Here is a 25,675-nt window from a genome sequence, read left to right on the forward strand (position 1 = left end):
TTCCACAACTTCCTTTCAGCTCATGTCTATAAATCCAAGAACTGAAACTATATATCATCAGAGAGCCATCAACATTTTCAGCTGCAAGTTGCCTCTGCATAAAATGACCCCAATTATCAAGGCATCCTTTCATTGTAGATGGCCTTTTATCTGCACTTCTTTTGCCACGGCATTTCATAGATGGCCCACCAGAAGCTAGAGACCTCCTTAAATGTTTCCACCCATGAAGAGCGTTCACAGAAACACTCAGTGCCTTGACATGACCTGAAGGCTTCTTGTGTGACTTCTACACTCTTATTTTCCCCCCGAGGGAACGAATTTTCAAGTAGCAAAGTAAAGGGGCACATACTCTCCCAGCATGTTAAAGCATTACATAACCTATGGAATGAGTCAGTGAAGCTGCTGCAAGTCCCCCAGCCAACTCTGTGGAAATTGTCTTTTGTTAATTGGATTGCACAAGGATGATAGAAAAATGGGGAGGAGACATATGGGAGGGAAGGGTTGAACTGATTGCATAACATAGAACATAAAACAGTACATGACAGTACAGGACCTTAATCTTTTAATTTAAAAGATTGGCACAACATTGTGGAATGAAGGGCCTGTACTGTGCTGTACTGTTTCGTGTTCTATGTAAAGAGTCCTTGAAAGTGAGTCTATAATTTGTAGAATCAGTTCAGAGTAGTGGTGAATGAAGTTATCCACACTGGTTCAGGATCCTGATGGTAATAACTGTTCTTGAACCTGGTGGTATGGGACCTAAGGCTCCTGTACCTCCTTCCCAATGGTACAAGGTAGCAGCAAAGTCAGAACTGAACATGGATTTCTGGTGCTGTGAGACGCCGGCTCTACCTGCTACGCTACTGTGCCACACTATATGTGGCTGTGAACTCCTTGACCAGATAGGAAATGTCTTGTTCCAGAGCATTGATTCCCCTCTAAGCACACAAAATCACTAAATCATTCTGAAAAGTACTAAAGTCGATTTTTAAAAAAATTGGCGCAGTGTTATTCTTAACATTGGGCCAAATGCATACCTAGAGTCCAACAGCTCTGGAGCAGAACCTTGTTTACCATGGCAAGCATTCACCAGAGTGAATGTTTCAATACATCATATGCAAGCGTTCAGGCTGACAGTTTGTTGAAATAAAGAAAGCAGGAAGGCCAGTTACAACTGAGTTAGCAAAGTCTGCAGCTACTGTATCCTGAGCAGTAAAGGTCTAGAAATTGGACAGGACCCTAATGCAAGCACAATTCAGTTGAAGCAATAGCTGCAGGTGTTGAAGAGATTGGCAGTGAGCCCAGACTAAGGCCTGATTTGCACTGTATTGAAAATAGAATCAGGCCCCTCATGCCAACTATCCTCTTGAATTATATCATGGCTAATCTTGTACTTTAGCACGATTTTTCTGCACTAACCTCACTGACTCTGATTGCCTTGATAGCCAAAAAACAATAAAGTCTACCCACCCTGCAAACTGCTTTTTCCAAAAGCTTCCTTCTAGAAAGCACTTACAGGGCTAATAAAACAAAAACTTCATGCCATTTTAAAAGTTTATTCCCCCAGGCAGTTAATCTGATCAGCTACTCTAGTTAGCTCCCCAAACCCCTCTATCTATTACCTCAGTCACTGCATTGCACTGTAAACCCTTTCAAACTACTATTTTAAATGCTGTTTATACTGTAAATACATGCTGGTTTTTATGTCTTGTATCTATGCACATTTTATTCTGTATCTGTACTTAATCAAAAATTCTTTATTATTGTTGAATGCTGTTGCTTTTGTTGCATGTCATGCTCGGATCAACACACCACAACAAATTCTGAATACATGTAAGTGGTGAATAAAGTAGATCCTTCATAAAGCAGATCCTTGACTTTACTCCATGACAGTCACCAAAGCTCTCTTGGATAAGGAATTCCAAAACTTTACTTTCCTCTATGTGCAGAGATTTCTTTTTGCCTCTGTCCCAACCAGACCATAAGATAGATAAGCAGAATCAGGCCATGCAGGCCATCAAATCTGCTCTACCATTGGTTGATTTTTTTAATCCTATCCACCACCTTCTTCCCCCAAACCCTTAACTCCCTCACCAATCAATACCCTATCAATCTCAATTTCAACATACGACCGTAAGTCAAAAGAGCAGAATTAGGTCATTCGGCCCATTGAGTCTGCTCCACCATTTTTATAATCCCTCTTCACTCCATTCTCCAGCCATATCCCTGTAACCTTTGATGTCCTTACTGATGAAAAAATTATCAAACTCTGTTTTAAATATACCCAGTGAGTTGGGCTCCACAGCCACCTGTGGCAATGAATTCTACTGATTCACCACCCTCTGGATAAAGAAATTCATCTTAATCTGAGTTCTAAAGGATGTCCCTTTATTCTGAGGCTATGCCATTGAATCATAGACTCTCCTGCTAATGGAAACATCCTCTCTACATTTCCTCTATCCTGGCCTTCCAGTACCCAGTAGCTATAGACTTATCACAAACATAAGAGATTTTGCATATGCTGGAAACATATAAAATTGAGGAGGAATTCAGCAAGTCAGGTAGCATCTGTGGAGTGGAATGGACATTTCACACCAAGACCCTTCATCAGGACCTAATATTGCCTATAGTCCCAGCATTCTGGTATCTGGAACTCAAATTATAACAATATCCCTGTTGACTCTTACCAATTTTATTGATGCACCATAGAAAATGTATCACTTCACATTTTTCTGAATTGAACTCCATCTGCCACTTCTCAGCCCGTCTCTGCATCCTGTTAATGTTCCATTGTAACCTACAACAGCCTTCTATCCACAACTCTACCAACCTTCACGTCAACTGCAAACTTACAAAGTATAAAGTAAAATTTATTATCAGAGTACTGGTCATACATGTCACCATATACAACCCTGAGATTTTTTTTCCTGCGGGCATACAGTAACTGTAAACAGGACCAAAGGACCACATGCTGTGCAAATGCAAATATTAATAAATAGCAATAAATAACAAGGACATGAAATAACAAGATCAAGAGTCCTTATAGTGAGATCGTTAGTTATGGGAACACCAGAAATAAAATGATTGTAGTTATCCCCTTTTCTTCAAGAGCCTGATGGTTGAGGGATAGTAACTATTCCTGAACCCGGTGTTCATCCTAGGACTCCTGTACTTTCTGCCTGATGGCAGCAGTGAGGGAAAAACATGGGCTGGGTAAAGAGGATCCTTGATGATGGATGCTGCTTTTCTATGACGATGTTTCATGTTGATATACTGGGTCGAATCCATTACCTTTTATAGGACTTTCCACTCAAAGGCATTGGTGTTCCCATACCAGGCCATAATGTAGCTAGTCAGTACAATTTCCACCACACATCTAAAGAAATTTGTCAAGGTTTTTGATGACATGCTGAATCTCTGCAGACTCCTGAGGAAGTAGAGGCACTGTCGTGCTTTCTTTGCAATTGGATTTATATGATGGGTCCAGGACAGGTCCCCTGAAATAGTGACACCCAGGAATTTAAAATTACTGACCCTCTCCACCTCTGATGCTTTGATGAGGACTGGCTCGTAGACCACTGGTTTCCTTCTCCTGAAGTTTACAATCAGTTCCTTGGTCTTGCTGACACTGAGTGAGAGGTTGTTGTTATGACACCACTCAGACAAATTTTCAATCTCCCTCCTGTATGCTGATTCATCACCATCTTTGATGCAGTCCACAACAGTGGTGTCATCAGCAAACTTGAATACACTAACTCACACCTGCACTTCCTCATCCAAGTAATTTATTAAAATCACAAGGAGCAGGGTTCCCAAAACAGAACCTTATGGCACACCACTATTCACAGACCTCCGGGCATAACATGCTCCATCTACAACCACCCTCTGCCTTCTGTAAACAAGCCAATTCTGAATCCAAAGATCAAATCATAGAGGAGTGGGAAAGGAGACATCTCTGGACAGTGAACTCCTTTCCAAAGTCAAAGTCATCTGCACAATTACGTGTGTGCACAGGTGCAATGAAAAAGTTACTTGCAACTGCATCACAGGCACAAATAAGCAGCATTCACAAGAAAAACGTAAACAACTATACACCACTTTTACGAGAAGGAACACAATCAGAACAAAGAAAAAGTCCATTATATTCATAGTATTGCAACACTAAGGTAGTGTTTAGGATTAGGCAGGTTGGTTCAGGAACCAAATGGTTGAAAGGGAGCAACTTTTCTTGAACCTGGTAGTGTGAGTTTCAGTTTGCTGTACCTCTTGCCCAATGGTAGCTGTGATACGATGGCATGACCCAGATGGTGGAGATCTTGGGTGTTGGACGTTGCCTTCTTATAGCAGTGACTCCTATAGATACTACCAGTGGTATGGAGAGATGTGCCCGTGATGTACTGGCAAAGTCCTCAACTCTCTGCTCCTTCTTATGTTCTTGTGCATTTGAGTTTTCATACCAGACCATGATGCAAGCAGTCAGAACACTTCCAACAGTGCATTTGTAGAACATAATACAGTACAGGCCCTTTGGCCCACGATGTTGTGCCAACCCTTTAACCTTCTCTAAGATTAATCTAACCCTTCCCTCCAACATAGCCCAATATTTTTCTATCATCCAGGTGCCTATCTAAGAGTCTTAAATATTCCTGATGTATCTGCCTCTATCACCACTTTGTTCGTTTCATGCTCTCCATTTCTGCTACAAGCTTGTTTTTTTCTAATTAACTGGATTTAAATTCCCCATCTCCCCTACTGGGATTTGAAATGTCTCCAGATCAACAGTGCTGGACCCTGGATTGTTAGTCCAGTATCTTAACCTCATGCTGTTAAAGAGCATCAAAGCTCACTCTGACCTCAGCACTGATCCACTGGAAGCTGACTTCCACCAGCAGAGGCAACAACAACAGAGACAAAGCTGTGTATTTATGTAGCACTTTTAATGGCATGAAATGTTCCAAGTCTCTTCACAGGAGAAATATCAAATAGAAATTAACATCAAGCTATGTAAGGATAAGAGGCCAAGAGCTAGATCAGTAGTAAGCTTCCAGAAGATTCACAAAAACTGTACAAAGAAACTTATATAACTTTAGGAGGGCATTTCCAGAGCTCAGGACTCTGCAGATCAGTGAAAGTAAAGTTAATGTTTCCAAGAGCACAGAAGTCAAAGTAAATTTATTTTCTATGTATAGGATACTACCCTGAGATACATTGTCTTGCAGGCATTTACATGAAAATAAAGAAATACAATATAATTTATGAAAAACTATGCAGAAACAAAGACTGACAAACAATCAACGTGCACAAGAAGGCAAACTGTGCAAATAAAAAAATAAATAAATATTACTGAGAACACGGACTAGAAGGGCCGAGATGGCCTGTTTCCGTGCTGTAATTGTTATAAGGTTATATGGAGTTGCAGAGTCCTTAAAAGTGATTGCATAGGTTGTGGAAACAGTTCATAGTTAAGGTGAGAAAAGTTATCCATGCCAGTTCAGGAGCCTAGTGGCTGTAGTGTAATAACTGTTCCGATACATAGTGATGTGGAACCTACAGCTCCTTAACCTCCAACCTGATAGCGGCAGCAAGAAGAGGGCATGGTCCTTGATGGTGGATGATACTTCCTTGTGGTTTTGCGACAAGTAAATGCACTCAATTGTATGGAAGGCTTTGCCTGTGATAGACTGGACTGAACCCACAACTTTCTATAGACTTCTCCATCCCTGAGCATTGGTGTTTGCATATCAGATTGTGATGCCACCAGTCAGGATACTCTCCAATGTGCACCTATAGAAGCTTGTCAACGTTTTTGGTGACATGGCAAATCTATCCAAACTTCTTAAGAAAGTAGGGACTTCTTGGTCTTCTTTGTACAAAAGTCACTCTTTCTTCATAATGACCTTACGTGCTGATCCCAGGACAGATCCTCTAATGAGAATGAGTGAAGGAATTTAAAGTTAGTGACCCTGCCCACCTCCAACAATTACAGATGGATCTGCAGCATCAGCACAAATCAGGACTGAACCTGGAACCTCCTTAATCTGTGCATCTCACTGTCGCAGTAACAAGAAACAAAAGACTTTCACCACAGAAAGCAAGTGTAGTCCAGGGTTTGACTGCAACCAAAAAATGTCCCTCAGCCATGGCATGTTACTCATTCCCATACCTCACTCTGGTACTGATTAATAAAAGAGGAGAAATATACACCCTTCATATAAATTGCTTCTGGTCACACACTAGTAATCGAGTCCTGTCCTTTTGAAGGTTTGTGAAAGCACTCCTGTTAGCTTAGTCGGCCTACCTAAGAGCATAAGAAGCAGGAGCAGGAGTAGGCCGTCTGGCCTGTTGAGCCTGCTCCGCCACTCAATAACATTGTGGCTGATTTGGCCATGGATTTATCTCCACCTACCTGCCTTTTCCCCATAACCCTTAATTCCCCTACAATGCAAAAATCTATCCAACCTTGTCTTGAATATATTTACAGAGGTAGCCTCCACTGCTTCATCGGGCAGAGAATTCCACAGATTCACCATACTCTGGGAAAAGCAGTTCCTCCTTATCTCTGTTCTAAATCTTCTCTCCTGAATCTTGAGACTATGTTCCTAGTCCTAGTCTCACATCCCAATGAAAACCTTTTTGTCTCTACCTTATATATCCTTTTCATGATTTAATATGTTTCTATAAGATCTCCTCTCATTTTCCTGAATTCCAGCGAGTACACTCAGGTGACTCAATCTCTCCTAGTAGTCCAACCCCCCTCATCTCTGGAATCAACCTGGTGAACCTCCTTTGCACTGCCTCCAAAGCCAGTATATCCTTTCGCAAGAAAGGAGACCAGAACTGCACACAGTACTCCAGGTGGGGCCTCACCAGTACCCTGTATAGTTGCAGCATAACCTCCCTGCTCTTAAATTCAATCCCACTAGCAATGAAGGCCAACATTCCATTTGCCTTCTTGATAGCCTGCTGCACCTGCAAACCAATCTTTTGTGGTTCATGCACAAGCACTCCCAAGTCCCTCTGCACATCAGCATGCTGATTTTTTTTTTACCGTTTCAATAATAATATGCTCTTTAATTTTTTCTTTCAATGTAGATGACCTCGCATTTACCAACATTGTACTCCATCTGCCACTCATTGTCCACTCACTTAACCTATCTATATCTCTCTGTAGACTCCGTACCTTCTGTACAATTTGCTTTTCCACTCAATTTGGTATCATCAGGAAACTTAAATACACTACACTTGTTCCCCTATTCCAGATCGTTAATGTATATCGTGAACAGTTGTGGGCCCAGCACCGACCCTGTTACCAGGTTCGGATATGGCACAAGTGTGAAGTGAGAGACACTGATTGAGGTCAATAGTTCACAAACTTTAATACGAACAGTGTTAACGGGAAAATGAAACAATAAGTGCTAAACCAAACAGGGCCATTAACTAAAACTCTCAAAAGGAAAACAAAGCCTACACTGCTGCTGAAAAGAGAAACTAAACATTAAATGAATACTGCCAGTCTTCAGAACCAATTGACTTTAAAGTCTAGTATCTCAGGGAAGGCTGAATGCAAAACAGCAGCGAAGCGTTGCTATGCTCTGTCCAAGTCTCGACACGCACTGCGCCAACAAGTATGGAGTTAAGTACTATCACTCCGATACTAATTAGCTGACACATGCAAATTCACAAGCGCAATTGCCATATCTACCCCACTGCTGAATCCATGGTTGTGAACAACCCCTGTGGCACACCACTCACCACTGATTGCCAACCAGAGTAACACCATGTATCCCAGCTCTCTGCTTTCTATTAGTCAACCCATCCTCTATCCATGCTAATATATTACCCCCAACTCTATGCATCCTTATCTTATGGATAAGACTTTTATGTGGTGCCTTAATCGAATGCCTTCTGGAAATCCAAGTAAATAATGTCCATCTGTTCCCCTCTATCCACTGCACTCATTATATTCTCAAAGAACTCCGGTAAGTACCTTAGAGTTTGTGGTCATAAACACAAGGAATTCTGCAGATGCTGATCACCCACAGCAACACATACAAAATGCCAAAGGACCTCACCAGGTCAGGCAGCATCTGTGTAGGGGAACAATTTTGAATGAACATTTGAAGCAGGGAGGAAAAGGTGACTGAAGTGTTTTCTTTGTACATTTCACAGTGGTCATCTTTTGGGCCAAAACCCTTTAACAGGTATCCTGATGAAGGGATATAGAGCCGATATTTCCCTTCATCAGGAATCCTAAATGGTTTCAAAGTCTGATGAAAGGTCTCGGCCCAGAACATCAACTTTTTATTCCTCTCCATAGATGCTGCCTGACTTGCTAAGTTTTATCATTTTCAATTTGGCATCAGTATCTTGGGAAACCTACTGAAGTATTCCTAGGTCCAAAGCCAATGTTGCTCTGTAGCTGACCACTGTGAAATGTACAAAGAAGACACTTCAATTACCTTTTCCTCCCTGCTTCAAATGGTCATTCAAGACTCAAGATTCAAAGTTGTTTATTGCCATTCTTCAAGAAATAATTGTTACTCCAGATCTCATCATCATCATCTGTCCATTACACCACTAGCGTTTAGGACAGCAATGAAGGTCTGCCCTTAGCCAACTTCTTTATTGTGCCCGCAGTGTGGTTCAGGGTCCTCATTTCTGCTTCTATGGTAAGGCACCAAAAACACAATGAAAGAGGTTTAAAGAACACAATAAAAATACAATAAATAGAAGTACATAAGATTAGTTTCTAAACAGTGTGTAGACTGATTGTATGTACATGCATATGTACAGGTGCATCCAAACATAAGATGACTCTGACAGGAAATGATAAAGTGGTGGTGAATCCGTCTACTGACACATTTTGATATTTTAATGTTTTGATGTACAAATAAAGCTGATCTTTAAAATCTTTGATATACTACTGTCGCACACTCACAGCTCACCACTTCAGAATGTTTAAAGTACAACTATACAGCTAACTTTGCTTTAGACATTCACAATTCATATCTCACTTCAGTTTCTTGGTCTTGGGTATAACAGAACTTCTTGTCTCCCTCTCTTTCTCTCTTATAGATTATGTACAGAATATTGTGATTGCCCCTATCAAATATTACCACGGTTGAATAGAGCTCAGCCTAGCCTATTGTTAGGACTGATGATTAGACCAGTGCGTATATTTCCCATCATTACTAAATTACCATCACATCTGTTACTATTTAGTAGATTTTTTTCTCTACAATACTGCCACAAAGAGAAAAAAAATATTTGTCCTGGAAACCCAGCTAGCTCTTTGAGATGACTGTAAAGAATTTGCTGCTGGTTAAGAAATTTGATACTGACATTGGGATTTGATAATGTAAGCTCTTGAAAAAAAATCGCAAAACACACCCCTCCATTCCCTCTTCCCCAACCCCCACACTCCATTTTCGTTAATTTACAACAGGAAATAATTAAGTGCAATTACCAGCAGGTCAGATGGTCATCTGATAAGAATAGTCCAGATCAAGCAGTCAAGGAAGGTCACCATTACTTATTTCAATTGATGTTAACCAAAGTAAATAATGGGAGATTCGCCCACAATCACCACCAAAGAACAAAAACTAATATAATGGTAGTTTTTTAATATATCAGCACAAAAAAAGTCTAAACAGAAGCTTTTGATTTTAAAAACATTTAATAAATAGAAAATTTCTGAATGGACAATGAACCAATCCATGAACACTACCTCACTATTTTTCGCTACGTGTATAATGTAACATATATATTTCTTATTGCAGTTTATGTTTTTTTTATATATTGCACTTACAAATTTCACAACATATGTCAGTGATATTAAACCTGATTCTGATCCTGAAAATAAGGAGTTCACAAGACTCAGTTACACGCTGTAATCTAAGCAAGGGGTATAGATGGCATCATAAATTTCAGTGACAAGGCTTGAATGGTTTATAACCTTCAACTGTATCTGAGGTTAGATTACAGCATTAAACATGCTCCCTTCTTCTCTGTAATCCTCCTTCACCCGCCTTATCTGCTTGTGGGCTTCTTTCTTCATTCTTTCAGATTTGGCAGCAAGAACTCACGTTTTGAGACATGACACTGACAAAAAAAGAGATCTGAACCATTTTTGTTGTGATCCTAGCAGGTTTTGTGATAATTGTCACAAGAGCCGAATGAATTACAAAGTCGTAAGAATAAAGTGCTTGCAAAACAGTAAAGTGCAAGGGGTTGTCTGAAACCGTTGCTAGGAATAACTATAAAAGTAAAATATTTAGCAAAGTAAATAAGTATTTGGAAAAAAAGTTATTGTGATGAATCCTAAATTATTGGAATTCTGAAGTCAGAAGGTTAACCCATATGACCATATGATATAGGAGCAGAATTCAGCCATTCAGTCCATTGAGTCTGCTCTGTCACTCCATCATGGTTTATTTATCTATCTATCTATCTATCTGTATATTTATTTATTTAGGAATACACCATAGAACAGGCCTTTCTGGCCAATGAGTCACACCACCCAGCAACCCACCTATTTAACCCTAGACTAATCACGTTACGATTTCCAATGACCAATTAGCCTACTATCCAGTATATCATTGGACTGTGGGAGAAAACTGAAGCATGCGGAGGAAACCCAGAGGCTCAGGGAAGGATGTACAAACTTTTTACAGACAGCAACAGAAAGAAAATCCAAATTCAATCCCCTGAGCTGTAATAGATCGGCACTAGCTGCTACGCTACAGTGGTACCTCACTCTCCCTCTTGACCTTGTTCTCTTGCCTCCTCCCCATAACCTTTGGTGCCCTTATTATTCACCAGAATCTAGTGTGCTATCCAAGAGGGCCTCATGCATATAATTAGTCCAATTAGTTTTAAAGAATGTAATAGAACAGTCCTGAAAGCATTAACTATGATGCAACAAGGAAAAGGCATTGCTTAGTATATTCATCTAAATATTTTTTCTTATGAGTAAAATTTATTTTTATAAAAGATTTATTCTCCCCTCTCAACCCTATTCTCCTGCCTTCTTCCCATAACTTTTGACACCCTCACTAAACTAGAACCTATCAACCTTTAATATACTTTTAATATACCCAATGATTTGGCCTCCATAGACATCTGTGAAAATGAATTCCACAAATTTACCACACTCTGGCTAAAGAAATCTCTCCTTATCTCTGTTCTAAAGGAACTTTTTTCTATTCAGAGCTTGTGCTCTATGGTCCTAATCAAATAAAAGTCATTAAAGCAAAAGAGAGGGCATATGAAATGGAAAGAAAATTATGGGAAGCTACAGGACTGTGTTCAGTGCACCCTGACCGGGCCTTGCTGCTGAGCCAGAGTGAGTCACGTTTCAAAAAAAGCAGGAGCCAGGGGATCACGGCAGTGCTGGTTATGCACTTGTCCCACCTTAATGTATTTGAAAAATACTTGAAGAAACAATTATTGTGATGAATTCTCCACATTCTGCAATCAGAAGGTTAACACATCAAGTTTTTTAGATGAGGCTTAGCTTTCTTTCAATAACCTGATTTGTACTTTTCTTTTTCTCTTCGGTAGCTGAAGATATTGACAAAAATACAACTTTAAGAAGGGCCATCTACATATCAATATGGACTTCCAGCATAGTTACCCTTCCTAAACTAGGGGCATTTGAGCTCGTTTGTTGTGTCAACTCTACAAAGTTCAAATGGATGTACAGTATTAACAAGGTACATATATGTCACCAAATACTACCCTGAGATTCATTTTCTTGCAGAAGACAAAATGTGCAAGTACAAAAACAAATAATAGTAAATAAATAAATAACGCTGAGAAAGTGAGTTGTGGAGTCCTCAAAGGTGAGTCAGTTCAGAGTTGAGGTAAGGGAAGTTACCTACGCTAATTCAGGAGCCTGATGATTGAAGGCAATAATGGTTTCTGAACCTGGTGATGTGGAACCTAAGGATCCTGTACTTCCTTCCCAATAGCTGGAAGGTTAATGAGGAATGAGCAATCAAACCTAGAACTCCATTCTGGTCTGTCATGTAGGATTTACAGTGTAGAAGGAAGCCAGTTGGCTGAAACTGGGAGCATTTTGTCTCCACTCGTGGCTCAGTCCCACCTCTCTGTGCCCCCCAGCAATCAAACCCTTCCCATTTCACTGATTCAGTCAAACAGTAGGAGCCTTATCATCAATAAATCTGGGCAAAAATAAGACACTAATACAATGTCAAAAGATTGGCCACAGTAGCCTGATGATTAGTGCACCACTTTGCAGTGTCAGCAACCACTGATCAGGGTTCTGCTCCTGCCATTGTCTGTACAAAGTTTGTATATGCTCCACGTAACTGGAAGGGTTTCCTCCAGGTCCTCCAACTTCTTCCCACATTCCCTAACAGTTAGGGTTAGTAAGTGGTGAGCATGCTATGTTGCTGCCAGAAGCATGGTGACACTCGTGGGCTGCCCCCAACACAACCTCGGAGTGTGTGTCATTGATGCAAACTACTCATTTCACTGTCTGCTTCAATATACTGTACATGTGACAAGTAAAGCTAATCTAATCTAACTAAGTGAAATTTTCTGTAGGTTTTACACTATATTCTGCATTTTATTGTTTTACCATATTATAGTTCAATGCAGTGTGTAACAATTTGATCTGTATGGACAGTATGCCAGACAAGATTTTCACTGTATCTTTGAACATTTGATATTACCAATATTAATTCTAATAAATTCCAGTTAGTACCCTTCTTTCCCCTATCCGGAACCACGAGAGTTGTGTATTTGAGATCTGCAAATTGCTAGGAATTGTACCATTGAACATTAAATCCATTACAGAGAAGGATTATTCATAATCGGAACATATTGTATTTAACAGATTGACTGCACCCTGTGGATAGTGTGAGTGATTGATTTTTGCACTGCTATCCACTGCTACCTCTTGTTACTGTCACACCCTGAGATCCAGGCTTGTGTGATGGTGTTGGGTTCACTGCCCGCGAAGCCCTAAACTCAAAGGGAGATTTTAAGCTATATCCCATATAGGTATCTACAGTACCCTCACTATAGAGGGGCAATACTGTATCCACCTACTCTTCAAGGACTAACTCACTTCACTTTCCAGTCCTTAGGGTAAGGTGTAGCTGCCAATACCCACTACCTGAGTGGTGCTCCCCCCACCACCTTCGACCAAAGAGGAGCTACTTACAGCTAACAAAGCAGTTTGAACATAGTTTATTACATTTTTAATGATACATGTTTAAAGTTAGAAAAATAGTTATTAACAGACATTTAAAACTCACAGAGTATTTCTGATTGATAAAAGATTTCCGAATTACAAAAGATTGATAAACTACAAAGAATTTCAAAATGCAAGTACACTTCTTCAAACTAAAAGAACATATTAATAAGTTGTCCGTCACAGAAACAGAAGGGTTTTTTTCTGTCTGTCATTCGACATGAATCCTTAACAACCCCAATGCTTTCTAACATTTATACTGTTTTGCTATTAGTTATCCACTTGTGAAGTTTTCCGGATACATTTCCTGGGATAAAGTAGTTCACACCGATGGTCTAAAACCTTCTGGGACAGAGATCCCAGACAACTAGAATTAATACTGTGAGGACTGACACTCTGAGTACACAGATAACCCAACTATTAATTGATCAACCATACCTGTGACCATGTTTGATGTGCTAAGTGACAAAATCAGTCTGGTCTGCAAGCTTGATGTAAATAACTTAACCAAAGTTGTCTGGTTTGATGCAGGCCAACTAACAGAACCCCATTGTCTTACATTGATTATACATAAGCTTACAAGACATTATCATTTATTGTTTACAACAAGAAAGTGAGCCAAGAATATTGGTTAACAATTTAATTTTGTCACAAATAACTCTGACCCTTTGGAAAAGTCATGCTGCTGTGCTAGAAAGCTGAGATTAGCAATAAACCTCTTGGGACCTGGAAAGTGAAAATCCATCACAGTTCCACATCAGTCACTGTCTGGTTTAGGTCTCATGAGGGAGGTCACAGTAGTTATTCTCCCTGCATCACCGTCTGGCTTGGAGATGCCAATGCACAACACCGGAAAAAGTTGCAAAAGGTTCTAAACTCAGCCTGCTTCAAATTGGGCACTATCCTCCCCACCATCAAGGACATCTTCAATAGGAGATACCTCAAAAAGGTGGCATCCATGATGAAGATCACCCATTATCCAGGGCATGCCCTTTTCACATTATTACTATCAAGGAAGAGGTACAGAAGCCTAAAGCCACATATTCAATGTTTTAGGATCAGCTTCTTCCTCTCCAGTGTCAGATTTCTGTACAGTCCAATGACCCGCTAACACAACTTCTCTATTTTTGCTCTATCCTTGCATTATTTATTAATTTATTTATTTATTTATTGTGTACGGTATACTCTCATTGTGATTTATAGTAATGTTTATATATTGCACTGTGCTACCACCACTGTGCTCTCATGATGGCCTTGCACCTTATTGTCTGCTACACTATATTATATGTTGTTACTCTTTTACCCATTCTACTTCAAAGTGATGTGTAATGATTTGATCTATGTGAACAGAAATCAAGACAGACTTTTCACTCTATCTCAGTGAATGTGACAATAATAAACAATACCAATACCAATTCCAATTCCAAACAAAACATAGACAACTCTAAACTCCTGCTGGATGCGTTGGCTTGAAGGGGAGCCTGAGAGGATTTTGAACGACAGTCATTGTGGGAATGAAAGCATAAATGAATGAGGAGTATTTGGCCAAATGGCCTAATTCTGCTCCTATGCCTAATGGCTTAATGGTTTCATTAGTTGCTGTCTGTGCACTCTATACCGATACAGAGCAGGTGCTAGTACTCAGAGGTCCTGTCTTCTACAGGTGATGTGAAATACAGGTGCCTTTCCTTATCTGGCTGGGCTTACAAAATTCTATGGCATTGCTTTGTAAAGGAGCAGAGGAGATCCCTCCATATTTTTGGTCAATAATAATCCCCAGACAAGCCTATGTCATACTGGCGTGTCCAAAATCTGGTGCACAAGTTAGTCGTCACATTTCCTAGTAGCAACCCACCAGAGAAAAATGAAGCACCTTCTTCAAAAGGGCAAGATTTATACCAGTGCCCAAGAAGAGTGGTGTGAGCTACCTCAACGGCTATCACCCAGTAGCACTCACATCTATGAAATGCTTTGAGAGGTTGGTCATGGCTAGAATCAACCATTGACTCAGGAAAGACCTGGCCCCACTGCAATTTACCTGTCGCCACAATACAGCAGACACGATCTCAAAGGCTCACCCTGCAGCCTTGGATCAGCTGGACAGTGTAAATACCTATGTCAGGATGCTAGTTATTGACTATAGCTCAGTATTTAAGTAGCAACAGCTCGGGGCGTTCCAGAATTCGGAGTACAATTCTGGCTCCATCTGTAAGGAGTTTGTATGTTCTCCCCATGACTGTGTGGTTTCCTCTTGGTGCTCTGGTTTCCTCCCACATTCCAAAGGTGAACCAGTTAGTAGGTTAATTGGTCATTGTAAATTGTTCTGTAATTAGGCTAGTGTTAAAATAAGTGGGTTTCTGTTTGGAGTGGTTCATTGGGCTGGAACTGCCTGTTCCGTGCTGTATCTCCAAATCAAACCAATCACATTTCTTCCTTATTCTGACGTTCCGTCCGAACAACAGTTGAACTCCAGACCATGTCTGCGTGCTTGCCACCACATGATTGGCTGATTAGATATTTGCATTAATGAGCAAGTGCACAGGTGTACCTAATAAAGTGGCCACTCTGCGTAAATTTTAAAAAATGCCATTGGATGTTCCAATCAAGTCTTTTCTTTTCCTACTGACATTGATCTAAATTCAAACTAGCAGAGTAAAATGACTACAACTACATTGCATAAAGCATAAAGGTCTAAAATGTGCATTCATAGCCTGGGTATTAAAGTTGTTTGACTGGATACCAACAGGGCATTTTTCATAAATTCTTCTTTGTCATTTTAACAGAGAAAACAACCTGTTTAAAATTAAAAACAATGTGTCTCCTCCAAACTGATGGACGGAAAAAATGAGAAGTGGTGTATTCCCCACAGGTATCCCACAGTGTAATTTCATGGTTTGCATTATTAGCAATATCCTTGAATGACAGGGATAAAATTGGATATTATCGGCTCCCCAGACTAAACTTAGTACAGAGAACTAAGATCTGAGGTTCTTCAGAAGTCAAGAATGAGGCATAAAACTTGTTGCTTTTACCGTTTTTATTAACCACCTAAAAGACCAAAGTAATAAGGAAAGGGGAGTAGTGAAGGTAAGCAGAGGTGAAGACAAAACGAAAGAGACCAATCCAATGTGGACTGGTTTTACTCCAGAATGCTAATTCCATTGAATTTCCATAGATAACAATAAGATAACCCCTATTCAAGCGATGCATACCACCACTAAAACCTAGAAGTTTCTAGAAACATACAGAGGACCTGAGAGCACTAGAAAACCCACTGAACAATGTCAAGTATGTAGGCAATTATATAAAAGTGAAAACATGCATGAAAAAGTTAAACTACGAGGATATAACAATTATATAGACTAACTCAACAATCCAGGTCAAGTGTATTCATTTACATCAGATCAGCAAGCCATGGATATTGACGTCAATACTTACAACAAAGAAATGGGCCCTTCAGTCCACCAAGTCAATGCTAGCCCACAACCATTCATTTACATAAAACTACATTAAGCCCAAAACTACATTGACCCCATTTTTATTTTCCCCACAGCTACCAATTATCAGCACAAGAAATTCTGCAGATGCTGGAAATCCAGAACAATGCACACAATGTGCTGGAGGAACTCAGAAAGTCAGGCAGCATCTATGGAGGGGAATAAACAGTTGACATTTCAGACTGAGGTAATTCATCAGGGCAGGAGAGGAAGGGGGAAGAATGAAGAGTCTCAGCCTGAAACATCGACTGCTTGTCTCTGTCCATGGATGCTGCCTGATCTGCTGAGTTCCTCTCTCAACTTTCAACAGCATTCATCCCAACAACTACACCACATAGCCCCAGAATCTACCCTCATCCAGAATAGGGCGATGAGTAGTTAGACATTTGATGAGGCAGAATTCTTCATTCTAATTTCAATCCGTCGGTAGCGTGCTTTAAACCTAACTACTGCTGACCAGAATTTTGAGGCTCTGCAAGCATGGCATTGAAATAAATGTGAGCAGCAGAGATGACCTCTTTATGTAGGACACTCGTGAAACAGAATTGCTTCCCCCAAGCTAATAACCAGAAGTATTATGTAACATTCTTTCTGGGTCAAATGCCATGCCTTTTCCCACAGGTGCTGTTGGTTCATCTCCCCACTGTTCCCATCTGCCCTTCTCATGTCCAAAACATGATTGCATGCTCTACTTTCCCCTCCTGTCAGATTCCACAGTTGCCTCCACCAATCACCTTCTAGCCCCTGTCACTATTCACACTATCCCCTCCTTCATCCGCCTGGTGCTTCTCCTCACCTGGATTCACTACCAACTCCGAGCCTTCATCACTGTTCCCGCTCTCCCCTCCTACATCTTCCTGCCGCCCCTCCTCACCAAGATCCACCTATCACCTGCCACCTCAGGGCAGCTGAAGGCACATGATAAAACAGGCCAAGCCAGCATGATTTCCTAACAGAAAAATCTTGTAGGTCCAGTCTGTTGGAATTCTTTGAGGAAATAACAAGCAGGATTGACAATGGAGAATTGGTGGATACTGTGCACTTAGATTTTCAGAAGACCTATGACAAGGTGCCCTAGATGAGGCGGCTTAAGAAGAGAAGAGCCCACGGTATTACAGAAAAGTTACTAGCATGGATAAAGCAGTGGCTTAATGACAGAAGCAAAGAGTGGGAATAAAGAGAGCCTTTTCTGGTTGACTGCATTGATTAGTGGTGTTCCACAAGGGTCTGTGTTGGGACCCTTCTTTTTATGTTATATATAAATGATTTGGATGATGGAATTGATGGCTTTGTGGCCAAGTTTGTGGATGATACAGAGATAGGTGATGGCTAGGTAGTATTGAGAAAACAGGGAACTGTAGAGGACTTAGATAGATTAGAAGAACGGGCAAAGAAGTGGCAGATGGAATACAGTGTCGGGAATTATATAGTCATGCACATTGGTAGAAGGAATAAAAAACAGGGGAGAAAATTCAGAAGTCTGAGGTACACAGTGTCTTGGAAGTCTCGTACAGGATTCCCTACAGGTTAACTTGCAGATTGTGTCAGTGGTGAGAAAGGCAAATGCAATGTAAGCATTCGTTTTGAGAGGACTAGAATATAAAAACAAGGATGTAATGTTGAGGCTTTATAAGGCCTTATAAGTAAGGTCTCACTCGAAGAATGGTGAACAGTTTTTGGCCTCTTATCTAACAAAGGATGAAATGACATTAACTCAAATAACCACGCATTACAACAGTAGTGTGCAGAAGAGCATCTCTGGACATAATATAGTGAACTTTGAAGCAGATGAGCTACAGAGGCAGAGGCCAATGGCCACTTTATAATGTACAGGAGGTACCTGATAAAGTGGCCACTGTGCATATTAATCACAGGTACATCGAAGCCAACAGTGAAATGCATCATTTACGTAAACAACCAACACAACTTATGCCTTTATTTGTGCTTCATAATTGACACCTTGCAAACTGCTTTAAGTCAACATAGCAAGCTTTAGCCCAACATATTACAAACCATGTTTTCCAAACCAACTAAATTAGGAATAAGGAAATGATTTCTGAGTTATAAGCATGCTGCGAACAAGAGAAACTCTGTAGATGCTGGAAATCCGAGCAACACATTCAAAATGCCAGAGAAACTCGTCAGGCCGGGCAGCATCGATGGAAAAAAGTCCAGTCGATGTCTCAGCCTGAAACCCTTTGGCATTTTGTATGTGTTATAAGCATGCCAGTGGACATGCTTATAACACAAAAATCATTGCTACACATGTTTGAAAGTGTTGCCACACATTTTGGCACCAACATAGCATGTCCACAATCAACAGTATTTAAAATCAAAATCTTCCTCTTCAGTCACAGCTATAAAGCCAGCACCCCTTAACAATGCGTGCACATAATACATGTTTCATAATCACAGTGGTCTTTTCAGTGTCAATCAGTTATATGGAATAAATGCAAACAACCACAAAAATAAAGGCAATCCTCCCAGAAGAACATTGTATTGAATTATCTTGAAACAAACTTTTAATGATGAAAAGAACCCTTTTTACCAAAAGGTCCTTTCTGGGTAACTATTGAGTCCTTGATAGCAGTAACAGCTTTAGAACATAAGAAATAGGAGCAAGAGTAGGCCATCCAGCCCATTGAACCTGCCCCGCCATTCAATAAGATCATGGCTGATCGGTCCGTAAACACAGATCCATCTACCTGCCTTTTCCCCATAACCTTTAATTCCCCTACTATGTAAAAATCTATCTAACTGTATCTTAAGAATATTTAGTGAAGAAGCCTCAACTGTTTCCCTGGGCAGAGAATTCCATAGATTCACCATTCTCTGGGAAAAATAGTTTCTCCTAATCACCGTCCTAAATCTTTTCCCCTGAACCTTGACGCAATGTCCCCTAGTTCTAGTCTCTCCTACCTACTTCTATCTTATCTACCCCTTTCAAAAAGTTGTATGTTTCTATAAGATCCCTTCCCCATACTACTGATACTTTGGAGTATTATTAATATGTCATGCGCAATCTAAAGCGCTAAAGGGTCACAACCCAAAATATTGACTGCTTATTTCTCTCTGTAATGCTGCCTTACTTGCCAAGTTCATCCAATATCCTGTTACGAAAAGAATATCCTGCCTCATCTTCATTTGAAGCATCCCATTTGATTCTGTAAATAACTGTATTTCCAAGTATCTTCACATGTTCATTTACTGAACTAGTCCTGTTTAGAAATTGTTGAGATTTGCCTTTCCATTTGGTACAAAACCAAGGAGCCGTGTGTTTCTTTATTTCATCTCGGCCATGGCTTCTTCTCATTCCTCCCATTAGAGAAGTCCAGGAGTCCGAAGGCTCTCACTCAACATTCAGGAACAGCTTCTTCACCTCCACCATCAGATCTCTGAACCCAAGAACCCATGAGCACTGCCTTAGTATTTTGCTCTCTTTTTGCACTACATGCAACAAGGCATTGCTGAGGATCCCTACCACTCATCCCACAATCTCTTTGACCCACTACCATCAGGAAGGAGGTACAGGAGCATCAGGACTTGGGCTGCCAGACTGTGTAACAGCTTCTTCCTTCAGGCTGTGAGACTAATGGATATCCTGCCACCACTGAAATCTCATCACCAGGGCATCGAGCTGTTTATTGTTTACCATTTACTTGTGCAGTGCACTACATGCATTTTGAATTATATTTTATAAACTTATTTATGGCAATGTTTTGTTTTATGTGCTGTGTGAGTTACATGTTTTGTAGTTGCACTGTGGTCTGGAGGAACATTGTTTTGTTTGGTTGTATGTACAGTCAGATGAGAATAAACTTGAACTGCATTATTTTTTATATTTGTTATTGTAACTTATAGTTTTGTTTTATGCATCGTTGCCAAAAACAGAAGATTTCATAATGCATTGGTGATAGTAAACCTGATTCTGATATGATGCCAGTAATGAGGTTGGATACATTTTCAATGAATGGCCACACTCCACCCAAGAATCCATGTAACCACTTTTAAAATTGGATCCCTGAACGCTTCTTTTGGTAAACAGGAAATCATTGCAGTTCTACCTTGTAACCAGGAATATAACCTCAAGAGATTCTTCATATGCTGAAACTGTTCACAAACAGTGCAGTCCATCACAGATAAAGACTTTCCAACCTTTGGACATTTCTATCATAGGAAAGTAGCATCCATCATCAAGGACCCACATGGTCCTGGCCATGCTCTCTTCTCGCTGCTGCCACTAGGAAGAAGGTACAGGAGGCTCAGGACACGCCACCAGGTTCAGGAACAGTCACTATCCCTCAGCCATCAGACTAATGAAGCAGAGGGGATAACTTCACTCACCTCAATCCTGAAATAATTCCGCAACCTATGGATTCACTTTCAGGGACTATACAACCCAAGTTCTCAATATTTATTATTTATTTATTATTACTATTATTTTATTTGTATTTTTTGTATTTGAAAAATTCATTGACTTTTGCACATTGGCTGTCTTGTTTATGTGTGCTTCTTTGTATTTACTGTGAATGCCCGCAAGAAAATAAATTTCAGGGTAGTACATGATGACATATACTGTATCTACTTTGATAATAAATTTACTTTGAACTTTGAAATTCTTCTCCATTGATGCTGCCTGACCTGCTGAGTTCCTCTAGTATTTTTGAGTGTTACTAAGCAGCTCCGTTTTCAAGTAACTCAAGCAAGATGTTATATTTCAAAACTCCGAAGTAATTACAGACCTGTCAGTGATTTCAGTGAGGATTAGGGAATCGCCGCAGAAGCTTTGATATTTAGAGGGTATTATCAATTCTTACAAGTAAATGCTAGTCATCTGTCTTTGTAGAATCGGCACCTCTGATTATAATGAGTGACACTAAAGAATGCAGATGGCCCCTTAAACTACTGGAGTAACAAAAGTTCCTTTAGCTTCGGGGGAAATAGGACTGCAACAAAATTAAACTCCACTTCACATCGCCCCCACCTTTACTGGCAGCAGTGGAGAATCCGTGGGAAGTAATTAGAAGGGTTTGAAGCTGGGAGGTTGGCGTGAATTCTCCAGGGAAGCCTTTATTCCTGCTTCATAATTGACGCCTTGCAAACGGGTTTAATTTAGGCCAACATAGCACGCTTTAGCCCAGATTATTACAGGACATCTTTTCCAAACCAACTAAATTAGGTATAAGGAAACGATTTATGAGTTAAAAGCATGCGAGCGGAATCCAAACAGACCGGAACCGTCTATCAGTGAGACTCCTAATTCAAGAGAGTTGTTTGAACAAGACACTCACACCGATGTCTCATCAGAAAATACCGACTTCTTGCCAAATTAATTCAGTAACATAATATACGCTCCAACTGGAAACACATAGTGGGCTGGTAATATAAAGTCTGTCATCTCAAAGAGATAAATAGATTAGATCAAGCACTTTCTTGCCTCGAGATCTGCTGTCTGAATTGCGCAAGGTTCCCTAAAACATAAACTCAGGAGCCACTGTGTTAGGTACACCTGTACACCTGTACACCTGCTCATTAATGCAACTATCAGATTAGCTGATCACGAGGCAGCAGCTCAGTGCAGAAAAGCCTACAGGCACGGTCAAGGGCGAAGAGGTGTTTGGTTCAGACCAAACATCTCAATGGGGAAGAAATGTGGATGGGCTGCAGCAGCAGAAGACCAACAACATAAACTCAGTTATTCGGTATGGGAAATACCGAATGAAGTAGCCATTGAATGTAGTTATAAACACGGGATCGAGTGAAACTTGGCTGTGTGGATAGAGAATTGGTTTGCCCAGAGACGGCAGAGGGTGTTCATAGATATTCTGCCTGCAGGTCGGTGACCAGTAGTGTTCCGCAGGTGATCTGTTGTGGGACCCCTGCTCATTGTGATGTTTACAAATGACATGGATGAGGAAGTGGATGGGTGGCTTAGTAAATCTGCATATAACGGTGAGGTTGTGGATAGTCTGCAAGGTGGTTGTAGCTTGCAGTGGGACATTGACAGAATGCAGTGCTGGGCTGAGAGGTGGCAGATGGAGTTCAATCAGGAAAATGTGTGAAGTGATTTACTTTGGAAGGTTGAATTTGAAGGCAGAATACAGGGTTAGGGGCAGGATTCTTGGCAGTAACAGAGGGATATTGGGGGCCATATCCATAGATCCTTCAAGGTTACCGTGCGAGTTGATAAAGGTTGGTACGGTGTACGTTCGATTTTCTAGACGATACATATTTATTTGGGTTTCTGCGTTGGACCCTGACTTCGGGGCGAATTGCTCGGACACCAAGTCTGGAATTCTGGTTTTCTTGGACTGTTTAAGCCGCTCCTTCTACCTCTGTGACTTCAGCGCGAATTACTCCGACACTAAGTGGTTGTCCCACCTGAGTATTACAGTAAATCTGATATTCTGGGTTTCTGTGTAAATCGCCGCCGTGCTCACTAAACAGTCCGTCGCGATCTCTCTCTAAGGTAACAAAGTGAGCAGACTTGTAGGTGTTGTCCGGAATCGAAGATTCCTCTTATCGAACTACCCCGGAGATAACAAAGAAATCTGCGACCCAGTTTACGTATGCATCCTTTCTCATTAGCTGACAGCTTCTAAGGAAGTTCGATCACTTGCTATTACAAATTACTTTGACAAGAAACGCAACTTCCAGTACATCAATTAGTTTTGCTGACAAATGCGTTTTTAAGTGTTTACACTCGATCAGCTTGCCAAGACTTCCTGCAACAAGATAGGATTCCCCGATATTTTCTAACGGCTTTTCTTCTCAACTCGTTTTTTCCGCGGATTGTCATTACGTTTGAAAGATTTTGCGCAATACGTAACCGCGGTTCTTTCTATACAGAAAACAACGTTTCGTACTGTTTATGAACAATTTTGCAAACGCGTTGAAGATAATTTTGACTAAGACTGTGTGCGTCGCTCAATCGAGGCAGCCTCGGCTTTAGAAGCTGAAACTAGCAAATTTCATCTCGAAGTACCTGTTAAAGACTTTTACGCCGGCAATTATTGAAAATTTAAATAACGTGACAGATAAGCGGTCAAGGTACTTTGACGATTTTTGCTTGTAAGAGCATTTTGTATTCGTCGATCTTTTGGCGCAGGTGCCAGACACCCACAATTAAAGGACTTCCTTCAAACCTACTTTGCTCGCGTTTGATTTCACGGGATGTTGCCGCCCTTTCACACCTTACACAGACCGGGAGACCTCATCTCCCACATGAAGCTCGTTGTGCAGCCATAAACTACGAACGGGCGTCCTCACAGAAATCGAGCGGTAAACCACCTCTCGCTTCGGAGGGCGAAGGATTGAAGGGGAACGGCCGGGTATGTTAGAGATGGATTCGGATATAGGCTAGACCAGTCAGTGTGCTGGGCGAATAGTTGTCAGACAGATAGGCAGCCGGATAAAGTGATAGACATATAAATCGATCGATGTATAGACGTAAACACACATAGATAGATAGATAGATAGATAGATAGAATAGATAGATAGATAGATAGATAGATAGATAGATAGATAGATAGATAGATAGATAGATAGATAGATAGATAGATAGATAGATAGATAGATAGATAGATAGATAGATAGATAGATAGGATATGAGTGCACACGTGATAGATTTCTGATCGATTTAAACAGTATGATAGCGAGAAAGAATAGACTAGTATGTGAACGGGGTCAATTGCGTAAACCACCACCTGAGGTACTAATTTCAAATTTGACAGATTATACTGCATACAATGTAACGACTTTGTTTATAAGTTAACTTTGCGGCCGGCAACGTGAGGTGGAAACGCGGGCTGTGGGTACGCTTCCAATGGGAAGGAAGGAGCTGGTTACCTAGGTTCACGAAGCTCATGACCATGTCAGCGTCGTTGAGGAAGTTGGTGTCGTGCGGGCTGGCGAGCGATGGGCTCTGGGTGGCGAGAGCGGCGCGGTAAGGCACGGCACCTCTGGCCGTTCCTCGCTCCGCCTCTTGCTCGCTGGACATCGCGTTGTACAGATCCAGCATGAAGAGCGGCGCGGACGAGCTGTGCTTCCCCACCGAGAAGGGCCGGGGGCGGTGAGGAAGCCCCAGGATGGAGAGTATCTCCCTCTGAATCTCCCTCCTCTCGTGGTTCCGCAGACGCCTGTAAATGAAGCTGGAATGAACGTGGTGATCGGCAAAATTCCCCTCGGCGCTTCCCAGGAACAGACTACAGACAAGCCACAGTCCCAAGGTGGCCTTACAGAAGCCTAGTTTGTTCATTGCAGTAGTATCTCTCTCGTTTTTTTTTACTCGATGAATAAATGAAGTTACACTGGCCGTTGTCTATCCGTCGGCTTTCCGCGTTGTCTCCAACCACCGCTCCACTTCCCACTCATGAAGTCCCGATCTGCTCCGGGCGTTAGCTGTCAGCGTTCATTCCGCCGCCTGCGAGTTCCTCTCTCCCTTTCCGAGCGGGATTTCTCGACTGTTGTCGGTGTCACTCCAACAAGGCGCACCGGCGGCCGCGGGGAATTCTCAGCTGGCCCTTCTCCCCTCGCCGTTTAATTAACAGCAGGGCAGGGTATGGAGTGAGTTGGTCACTGAGTGCAGGCTTACTTGACTCTCTCTCTTTCTCTCTCTGAACTGCGCGCTCCGCGCTCTAGCCTCTAGCTGGCGCAAGTACCGCCAACCCTTCCCACCCCCACCCCTCCTGCTCACCCTTTCCCTCCTCACTCTACACCGTGGGTGCAAAGCCCCGAATCAATCCCGCCACGACAGTCTTTCTCTAGCTACGCTTCTAATGTGGTTCCTTTCTCAATTTAAATGCTAAAGCTTGAAAATCAAAGTAAATGTATTATCAAAGTACGTACATAATAATTATAATAACTTATTTATAAAGCTCGTTTCATACAAACAATGCAGTTGAAGGAGCAAACATGGAAATAAAAGACCATCATCTTTTCTTGTGGGCATTCACAG

General features: G+C 41.2%; 1 protein-coding gene across 2 annotated transcripts in view; it reads right to left on the reverse strand.

The window, feature by feature from the left end:
• bmp5 (bone morphogenetic protein 5) overlaps positions 1–25,337 on the reverse strand; it is a 201,085-nt gene extending 175,748 nt beyond the window's left edge. For both annotated transcript variants that reach the window (XM_059982091.1, XM_059982092.1), the window contains exon 1: positions 24,568–25,337. In XM_059982091.1, coding sequence (XP_059838074.1) covers positions 24,568–24,976 — 409 coding nt within the window. In that variant the 5' untranslated portion in view covers positions 24,977–25,337. The remainder of the gene's footprint in view (positions 1–24,567) is intronic.
• Between the last annotated feature and the right edge of the window lie 338 nt (positions 25,338–25,675).

This window comes from Hypanus sabinus, chromosome 10 (assembly GCF_030144855.1).
Source record: "Hypanus sabinus isolate sHypSab1 chromosome 10, sHypSab1.hap1, whole genome shotgun sequence".
Taxonomy (NCBI): Eukaryota; Metazoa; Chordata; class Chondrichthyes; order Myliobatiformes; family Dasyatidae; genus Hypanus; species Hypanus sabinus.